Source organism: Salmo salar, chromosome 15 (genome assembly GCF_965601325.2).
Source record: "Salmo salar chromosome 15, fSalSal1, whole genome shotgun sequence".
In the NCBI taxonomy this organism is placed as follows: domain Eukaryota; kingdom Metazoa; phylum Chordata; class Actinopteri; order Salmoniformes; family Salmonidae; genus Salmo; species Salmo salar.
Window position 1 is genome coordinate 66683810 of NC_138305.1, and position 10443 is coordinate 66694252.

The following is a 10443-nucleotide window of genomic DNA, read 5'->3' on the forward strand; positions in this document are numbered from 1 at the left end:
CATCAGGAGCATGCCCAGGCATTGTAGGGAGGTCATACAGGCACGTGGAGGCCACACACACTACTAAGCCTCATTTTGACTTGTTTTAAGGACATTACATCAAAGTTGGATCAGCCTGTAGTGTGGTTTTCCACTTTAATTTTGAGTGTGACTCCAAATCCAGACCTCCATGGGTTGATAAATTGGATTTCCATTGATTATTTGTGTGATTTTGTTGTCAGCACATTCAACTATGTAAAGAAAAAAGTATTTAATAAGATTCTTTCATTCAGATCTAGGATGTTATTTTAGTGTTCCCTTTATTTTTTTGAGCAGTGTATTTCATAACCCTTCTCACGAAGGTGCACTCGGAACTTCACACTTTCAATGGTTCTCAAAGAAATCTCAGAACCATCTAAACCAGTCATGCTAAACCAGACCAATTCTCAACCCTTCGCCCACATGTGTACTCTCCACTTTAAAGGGAGGATTGGTGTCAGGAATATAGGGAAAAGGGTAGAGAATTTGAACAGTCTCGCTATAGCAAAGTCTTAGACCAGAAAAAATTAATTGTCAGGAGAACATACACATTTAAACATCTGTTTTATTGGGAAATAATGGCTGGATCACTCGTTCTCCTCGCTGCGGAGTCTGGCATTGGGGTTGGTGATCTTTATGGCCAGCTGGGCTGCTCTCTCCACAATCAGCTTCCTGTTCTTGGAAGACACGTTGTGGGCAATCTCAGCAGCATGGGTCCTACGGAAAAGGTGAGAGCAGGATAAACTGTCAACAAAAATAGTTACTAATTCATTTGTCAAATGCCTATTTTTTCAGTGGCAATTTACGAGACTTTAAATGACCAAATAGACCCAGAAAAAAATGAATTATTCATTTCAGTTGACTAAAACGAGACGAAATTATCTCTGTGGCCAAAATCTGACTACTAAATGGAGTGGACAAGAGTTTTTGAAAAGATTGAGAGCGATAAGCACAAATAATATTAACAGCACAGATGCACAGCACAGTTCTGTTCAGCAGTGGGAAAGACGCGCCACACCCGGCACACAGCCTACATGAGCTGTTGAGCTGTGGTGGAGCAAGTAATGATTGTGGGCACAGGCAGACCAGCTCTGCTCTGATTATACACATCTCGCAGGCGACTCTCTTCCTTTCCCTGTAACTAACCAGTCACCACCAGCCATCTTGTTAGCTACCTTTTGCCTGGTTAAGTAACACAAGCAGCATTGCTTTAATAGTAAAACAGTCTAGGTATGTTTCTCTCCTTCGAGTATAGAACAGTCTTTAAATTTGTAGTCTTACAACCCTCCCACTTTACCCACTGTATTTCATAGCAAGGTTCTGTAGCCAAGTAGGTCTTTTCATCAGAGAAAGCAACTTGATTCTAGCCCTTACAGTTCAAAAGATATGACCCATAATACCAGCGCTGTTTTTCCCCCCTTTCCATCTTGCATTTTACATTCAAAAAGCATATCGCGGGCTGTTCTGAAACTAGGCTACTTATAAGGTCAGCTCTATTCATTAGAACTTCTATCGGCAACTGAAAGTAGCCTTGGTAACGTCACCAGCATGCATGCCAACATTTGGTGGAAAAGGAAAACAATTTGACTAAATTCCTCTTGCCACTACACTATATCTGACCGGGTAAGTAACTTTATAGAATGATTTGTAGACTGCAAATTGACCGCAAGAAGACCAAACAGAAATAATATTTGACTAAAACAATAATTTCAAACCTCGTTTACATTTGTATAAGATCAATTAAAATGTTTCATCTTAAACTCTGCATTGTTCAAAAGGGACACGTAAGTAAGCAATCTCTATTATGCGTGGGAATACTTGGGATGAAATCCCCCCCCCCCCAAAAATCATTTGGACCTGATTTCCACAGTTTATGTGGCAGACATATCAGTGTGGATGACGGATCACCACCTCAAGCTGAACCTCGGCAAGACGGAGCTGCTCTTCCTCCCGGGGAAGGACTGCCCGTTCCATGATCTCGCCATCACGGTTGACAACTCCCTTGTGTCCTCCTCCCAGAGTGCTAAGAGCCTCGGCGTGACCCTGGACAACACCCTGTCGTTCTCCACTAACATCAAGGCGGTGACCCGATCCTGTAGGTTCATGCTCTACAACATTCGCAGAGTACGACCCTGCCTCACACAGGAAGCGGCGCAGGTCCTAATCCAAGCACTTGTCATCTCCCGTCTGGATTACTGCAACTCGTTGTTGGCTGGGCTCCCTGCCTGTGCCATTAAACCCCTACAACTCATCCAGAACGCCGCAGCCCGTCTGGTGTTCAACCTTCCCAAGTTCTCTCACGTCACCCCGCTCCTCCGCTCTCTCCACTGGCTTCCAGTCGAAGCTCGCATCCGCTACAAGACCATGGTGCTTGCCTATGGAGCTGTGAGGGGAATGGCACCTCCGTACCTTCAGGCTCTGATCAGGCCCTACACCCAAACAAGGGCACTGCGTTCATCCACCTCTGGCCTGCTCGCCTCCCTACCTCTGAGGAAGCACAGTTCCCGCTCAGCCCAGTCAAAACTGTTCGCTGCTCTGGCACCCCAATGGTGGAACAAGCTCCCTCACGACGCCAGGACAGCGGAGTCAATCACCACCTTCCGGAGACACCTGAAACCCCACCTCTTTAAGGAATACCTGGGATAGGATAAAGTAATCCTTCTAACCCCCCCTTAAAAGATTTAGATGCACTATTGTAAAGTGGTTGTTCCACTGGATATTATAAGGTGAATGCACCAATTTGTAAGTCGCTCTGGATAAGAGCGTCTGCTAAATGACTTAAATGTAAATGTATGTCCTACAATGAATATATAGAAAAAAAATATATAAAAACATTTGGCTGAGAAAGTTTGGAGGGCCAAATAAAACCACCCATGGCCACCAGTTGGGAAACCCTGCTGTTTAGCATACAGTGAGACTCAGCATTATATTAGCCACGAGCAGCACTGCAGATATTTCTCTCACATAGTCCGACTGAGTATCTGAGCATAAGCACAGGTCTGCTTCACGCTGTTACACCGTGATAGCTATGTGATCAAAACAGCAGATACTTGTGCTTCAAATTGGCTTGACGTTGGTTTTTATTTCACACATCGCTGACTACCTTTACGATTTTGTGTATCAATTAGGTTAAGTTATGTATGGACAACATTTGGATTTTCAACCAAAGACAATCTCTTTAATTTCTGGTATTCTATCTAGGTTATAATGAATGTTTTGGCCAAGGCCTGTGTGTGTCAATCATAGGATGAGAGTACATATTTTATACTCTTCATGTGAGTTTTTGGACGCACTCCATGACGTCAATGTCATATTTCTTTCATATGTAATTTTTTTTTTAATACCAAGCTTGCTAGCTTAGTTTTTCTTGGCATTATTTCAGACATTTGTCAAGCTGTCTCCAATCAATGTCTGGTTGTGTGTGAATGCTTGGTGGGGGGACAGGCGTAACGGTTAAGGTGTTGGCTTGACATTTGCTGGGCCCGGGTTCGACTGCCGGTTGGGGGAACACTCAGAGTTCGCTGCAGCACACTTTCATGATTGGATTTATTGACGCTCCCCTTAAACTGCCCCTAATTGACCCATTTTCCGACCTGCCAACCTTGACATTTTCTGGGGAGTATCACTTCAGTGCGGCGGCCGCACCCCTGGCCCATGCAGGTTTCCACGCTGACTATTTTTACATGGAGCATGTGTGCCCCCAAGTTGAAAGATGAAGGCGCACAGAAATAAATTGAGCACAATGAACATTTTATAAAGCTAGAATCCTTAAAGCTGAAATATCTATTTTTGGGCGACCGGACAAAATTCACATGGACATATCTTAAACTCACATTTCTTTCTCATTGGAAGCAAGCCTAAGAAGCAGTATATCTGTTCTATGTGCGCTATTTTTATGCTTCCCGCGAGTAAGTTTTATTTTTGCGGCTTTTACTTTTGCACACCAACTTCAAACAGCAGTTTAGATGGTTAAATGATTCTCTACACTATACTTGCATGTTTTGTCAAACTGAAATTAGGCGAACTATTCGATTTTTAGTAACCAGGAAATTGCGGAGCGATTATTGCATAGTGGATCGTTCATTTTTCTAGGCACACTGGTGCTCCTAAATGAAAATTCCAGGTCGCACAGCAAAGTCTTTAACCGCATACACAAGTAAAATGGTCGCACTGTATAGCCCTGCAGCAGACCCCACGATGTGCGCGTGCGACACCCACATTGCTCAAATCATACGCAAACTGACCTTTTATAGCCTAATACATAAGTTGGCAGAAGACTGCCTCAGTAGGAATGGTAGCCTATAGATTGTTCATGGGTATATGGTGATTGGCTGCTCTTAAGTAGCTAACTAGAAAAACGTTTAAAATTAACAAAATTAGGGCACGCCCTAGGATTTTCTAACAATTTGGTGCTGATCAAGGCCTAAAGTTGGGTAGGGGGAGGTCCGGAAGGTGTCAGTCAACTTCCCCCTCAGGAAGTTGGAGAAATGTTGCCCTAGCACTGCACAGCTGATTCAAATAACCAACTAATAATCAAGCTTTGGTTATTTGAATCAGCTGTGTAGTGCTAGGGCAAAAATGCTCCAACTTCCTGTGGGGGAAGTTGACTTGACACCCTCCTGGCCTACCCAACCTGGGGGGCCCCAGTACAGAGTTTGGGAAACCCTGGTCTACCTTACTGTAGGCTATTTGGAATATGAAACAACTAAACTAAGCCTATATGAGCTTGTTTCAGATCTCCATCCACAACCTAATCTATCAAGTTAGTCTTGTCTACTGGGCTACCATTCATTGTTATTGGTAAACTGACTATTATCACATAATTAGAAGTCTACTGTTGGCATACATCTATATCAAGAGGAGAGATGAAGACATTTTTAACATAGACTGTTAAAGATTAGTAGGCCTAACGTAACTTTCTGTGAAGGACAGTATCATCGGAACAGCTAGTCTGTTTCCATCCACGCAGTGAACTACGTTTCAATGCTTGTCAATGCACGCATGCATACTACTGTTGAGGAGATCAAAGCATGTGCAGACAAGTGTTCTCACTTAGTTGACTAAATGCTGTAGCAAACTACCTTCGATGTACTGAAGCCTTAGTTAACTACGAAATAGTGGTTGTTCGCTTGACAAACATACAATTTTGGAAAATATATTTGGCAAACAGTTCGTTCTCGATTTTTCCCTACCCTTTTTCCTCACATCAGTGACATCAACTGACAAAGTGGAGAGCTGCCATCCAGCTCAAGGGAGGGAAATTGTACCAGAGACAGAAAAGGAAGCAAGACACCCCACTAGCTGTTTTTTCTGGTTCAATTAAAGTAAATTAACTAAGTAGACCAGACCCAGCTGCTATCGCATTGGTGTCTATGGGAGAGCCAACCCCTTAAAGACAGGTACTGACAATTTTTTTCCAATAGTAAATAGCCAGAAAACGTCATTTATCAACCATCTTTGATAGTACTACGACTACAGGGAGAGAGAGCTAGAGATGTGGTCCTCCTCGACCAAGTCCTCTGACGGTTGAGTCAAAATCCACAATGTGCCAATTAGAAGCCTATTTTTTGGGTAGTTTTTCATACTAGGGTCCGCAAAATACGTGCCGGTTGACAGGTCCGCATTTTTAGATACAACTTCTGAGTCCACTGGAGAGGACCAACTTGAGCAAAGTGAGGTGTTGAATTACTTATCTACAAATTGTATTCCCTGTCAAATAATAGGCTTTGTGCTATTAAGATTCGTAGAGCTACGCCTCCCCTGGCTTAGGCGATCCCCCCCAAACACACACACACAACTGCAGATTGATTGGAGACAGCTTGTGTCAATAAAACATTTCATAGGATGTTCTACCTGTAGCAAACCTAGTGGATAATGCTGGAAATTCTGGTCAAAGAAAAAAACACAAAAAAACTTGTCCTAAACAACTTGTCCTACCCATTTTGTATGTAGTACCTTTAGAAAGAAGACCAGGATAACTGTATTAAAGCATGTTATTGCGTATCTAATAATACTTGTTTGAGTAAACAAGCCAAATGGACCCAAGGGGAATAATACAGTGCACCCAACAAAACGTACTTGTTGCTCATCATGAGGACCTCAAGCTCCTTGATGTTGTGCACCAGGAACTTCCTGAAGCCAGAGGGCAGCATGTGCTTGGTCTTCTTGTTGCTACCATAACCGATGTTGGGCATCAGCATCTGACCCTTAAACCGCCTGCGGACTCTGTTGTCAATACCCCTGGGCTTACGCCAGCTTTTCTGGAGGGGGCAAATAAAAATATGTTACTTACTAAAGCAGTTATGATCAATGTTCCTTCCAACTACTTTGCTCGAGGGAGATCAATGTCTTTTACCTCTCTGCGTGTGAAATGTCTGAAAAGCATTGCTCGCTCCACAAATGACAACTGCACATTCATAAAGAAAGATCTATCATCTTTAAAGTTATGCGTGTAGCAAATGCTCTTACCGTGATCTTGACATATCTGTCAGACTGATGGCGAATGAACTTCTTAACCCTCTTCTTGACAATCTTCGGCTTGGTAAGAGGTCGGAGAGCTGCCATGGTGACCTGACCTGTAATGGGGTAAAATGTTATTTGTTAACGTGAAACACTGCCAACAATTACAACTGGCAAAAAAAACAACCATTGCACATCTAATCACCCACAATCAGTGGTTGTGGAACGTTAGTCAGTTACATGACTAGTAACTAAAAGCCAACAACTCTCATTAGAAAACAAGCCAGCTAGCACGGTGCATGTCATTAACCTGTTATGGATAGGGGGCAGTATTTTCACGGCCGGATAAAAAAGGTAACCGATTTTATCTGATTATTACTCCTGCCCAGAAACGAGAATATGCATATAATTATTAGCTTTGGATAGAAAACACTCCAACGTTTCTAAAACTGTTTGAATGGTGTCTGTGAATATAACAGAACTCATTTGGCAGGCCAAAACCTGAGAAGATTCCTTACAGGAAGTGCCCTCTCTGACCATTTCTTGGCCTTCTACACTCTCTTTATTGAAAACTGAGGATCTCTGCTGTAACGTGACACTTCCTACGGCTCCCATAGGCTCTCAGAATGCGGCAAAACAGTGAATGATGCCTTTGGAGCCCCTGGCTGAAAAACAGTAGCGCATTTGGATAGTGGTCGATCAGAGAACAATGAGACTGGAGGCGCGTGCACGAGGCGACACCATGTTTTTATTCTTTCGTCTTTGAACGAAAACAACCACTCCCGGTCGGAATATTACCGCTTTTTTATGAGAAAAATCACATAAAAATTGATTTTAAACAGCGTTTGACATGCTTCGAAGTACGGTAATGGAATATTTTGAAATGTTTTGTCACGAAACGCGTCGGGCGCGTAACCCTTCGGATAGTGTCTTGAACGCACAACAAAACGCCGCTATTTGGATATAACTATGGATTATTTGGAACCAAACCAACATTTGTTATTGAAGTAGAAGTCCCGGGAGTGCATTCTGACGAAGAACAGCAAAGGTAATCCAATTTTTATTATAGTAAATCGGAGTTTGGTGAGGGCTAAACTTGGTGGGTGTCAAAATAGCTAGCCATGATGGCCAGGCTATGTACTCAGAATATTGCAAAATGTGCTTTCACCGAAAAGCTATTTTAAAATCGGACATAGCGATTGCATAAAGGAGTTCTGTATCTTTAATTCTTAAAATAATTGTTATGTTATTTGTGAACGTTTATCGTGAGTAATTTAGTAAATTCACCGGTAGTGTTCGGTGGGAATGCTAGTTCTGAACGTCACATGCTAATGTAAAAAGTTTTTTATATAAATATGATATAAATATGAACTTAATTGAACAAAACATGCATGTATTGTATAACAATGTCCTAGGAGTGTCATCTGATGAAGATCATCAAAGGTTAGTGCTGCATTTAACTGTGGTTTTGTTTTTTTGTGTGACATTATATGCTAGCTTGAAAAATGGGTGTCTGATTATTTCTGGCTGGGTACTCTGCTGACATAATCTAATGTTTTGCTTTCGCTGTAAAGCCTTTTTGAAATCGGACAGTCTGGTTAGATAAAGGAGAGTCTCGTCTTTAAAATGGTGTAAAATAGTCATATGTTTGAAAACTTGAAAATGTTTAAGGAATTTGTAATTCGCGCCACGCCTATCATTGGAAATTGGAGCAGGTGTTCCGCTGCGGAACATCTAGATGTAAGAGGGTCATTAAGATTATCCCAATAACAAACTACAGGTAGCTGACGGTTAACTTCAGTCAACAGACACCTCGACGCTACCTTTACAATTGGGAACAGTCAATCGCAATGAAGTAGCAAGTTATGTTCTAGCTACAACAATCAACATTGTTTGAGGGCATGAGTAAGTTTCAGCTAGCTGGCTACGTTGTTAGACTGGTAATTGTCAGAGTAGCTAACAATATGAATTCCAGGGTGATCCTAAAACCTTAGTCATAAAAACCATGCTAAATTAAAGCGTGGTTTCTAGAACGAACACGTGTCGGTCACATTGTAGAGACATAGCTAGTCACTAGCCAGTTATAATATTAGGAAGGCTAGCTAGCCACTTGGAATGCAAGCCGTTCGAAACAACGGCATTTAAAAATGTGCAGTGTCTATACTATTCGATAACTTCTGAATGTTGAATTTGCGTCGGTGATTATTTATGTCAACATTACTTATTTTGTCTACTAAACCAGTAGATGGACATAGATTTTGATAAACTCACCCGCCTGTGTAATTTTAGGTAGGGAGTCAGCAACGGCGGAAAGGAAAGGACTTCCGTTAAGGACCGCAAGGTGATATGGGTAGTGTATTAAATGAGAGAACTGGAAGTAGAGTGGCTCGTCTAGGCACTACTTATCCCAAATTGAGGACATCTCCCTCAAAATGACTCATTGTGAGCTAATGGCAACAAAAGTTTTTTGTGAGATCACGAGATAAACTCTATAAATAGGAGTGGACGTATTGATGATATATTGACAGCTTCGAACACACCGACAGCGTTTTTGCGCAAAATAGTAAGCATCATCATCATTTGGATATGTATGCAACAAAAGTTCAATGCATACATTCGATAAATCCAACGTATGCATTACAACTGCCTCTGCAACACCATGCTGCAAGGCAAACACTGCTTTCATTAGAAATTAATGATGCACCTGAGAAGATGGCTGACGCTTGACGTGCTTCTTCTTCTATAAGGTTTAACGGTTGGCATCCAATTTGTTGCATTACCGCCACCTACTAGACTGGAGTACAACTTCCTTATACTTAGCTTGAAAAACAAACAAACGTACTCAATAACTACCCTACCATCTAACACTACGCTCACAAATTTCAAAATGATATACAATAAAATGAACACCGCACTATTCCACTAATTAAATGTATTTAATCCATGCCATCATCCTTAAAGAATGGGATATCATCACTTAACACACCCTGTAACTCTTCGGATGTCATGTCTCGCACACCCAAATACCTCTCTGCCGCTGCCACCACAACCTCAATTTTCTGAAAGTTCTGATCCATCCCTGCAGTACAATTAATAACCATTGCTATAAATGCCAAAAATCCAATCTTGCTGAAACTTTTTTTACTTTTTGGCCTATTCCTCTGTTTTTTAAATTTATTTTATTTCACCTTTATTTAACCAGGTAGGCAAGTTGAGAACAAGTTCTCATTTACAATTGCGACCTGGCCAAGAAAAAGCAAGCAGTTTGACACATACAACAACACAGAGTTACACATGAAGTAAAACAAACATACAGTCAATAATATAGTAGAAAAATAAGTCTATATACAAAGTGAGCAAATGAGGTGAAATAAGGGAGGTAAAGGCAAAAAAGGCCATGGTGGCGAAGTACATAAAATATAGCAAGTAAAACACTGGATTGATATATTAGCAGTCGAAGAAAGTGCAACGTAGAAATATAAATAATGGGGTGCAAAGGAGCAAAATAAATAAATACAGTAGGAGAAGAGGTAGTTGCTTGGGCTAAATTATAGATGGGCTATGTACAAGTGCAGTAATCTGTGAGCTGCTCTGACAGCTGGTGCTTAAAGCTAGTGAGGAAGATAAGTGTTTCCAGTTTTAGAGATTTTTGTAGTTCGTTCCAGTCATTGGCAGCAGAGAACTGGAAGGAGAGGCGGCCAAAGGAGGAATTGGCTTTGGGGGTGACCAGAGAGATATACCTGCTGGAGCGCGTGCTACAGGTGGGTGCTGCTATGGTGACCAACGAGCTGAGATAAGGGGGAACTTTACCTAGCAGGGTCTTGTAGATGACCTGGAGCCAGTGGGATTGGTGACAAGTATGAAGCGAGGGCCAGCCAACAAGAGCATACAGGTCGCAGTGGTGGGTAGTATATGGGGCTTTGGTGATAAAACGGATGGCACTGTGATAGACTGCATCCAATTTGT

The 10443-nt window shown here is 41.9% G+C and overlaps 1 protein-coding gene across 2 annotated transcripts; it reads right to left on the reverse strand.

Moving 5' to 3' along the window:
• Positions 1–565: 565 nt before the first annotated feature.
• LOC106571853 (large ribosomal subunit protein eL32) lies at positions 566–8868 on the reverse strand. Of its 2 annotated transcripts, none has more exons than XM_014145349.3 (4): positions 8749–8868; positions 6487–6593; positions 6097–6278; positions 566–735 (listed from the first exon to the last, which is right to left on the reverse strand). In XM_014145349.3, exons 2-4 carry the CDS (start codon positions 6580–6582, stop codon positions 606–608), a joined length of 408 nt encoding a protein of 135 aa, XP_014000824.1. In that variant the 5' UTR covers positions 6583–6593; positions 8749–8868; the 3' UTR covers positions 566–605. The 2 variants fall into 2 exon arrangements, with proteins under 2 accessions (XP_014000824.1, XP_014000825.1); XM_014145350.3 differs by having other exon boundaries at positions 8753–8816.
• Positions 8869–10443: the final 1575 nt, after the last annotated feature.

Excerpts from the sequence above, each read along its gene's own strand:
- LOC106571853 (XM_014145349.3), bottom strand. The coding sequence starts at position 6,582 with ATGGCAGCTCTCCGACCTCTTACCAAGCCGAAGATTGTCAAGAAGAGG. Across the intron at positions 6,279-6,486 it reads ACAGATATGTCAAGATCACG|AAAAGCTGGCGTAAGCCCAG; the intron begins GTAAGAGCATTT and ends TGCCCCCTCCAG. Across the intron at positions 736-6,096 it reads GTCCTCATGATGAGCAACAA|GACCCATGCTGCTGAGATTG; the intron begins GTACGTTTTGTT and ends CCTTTTCCGTAG.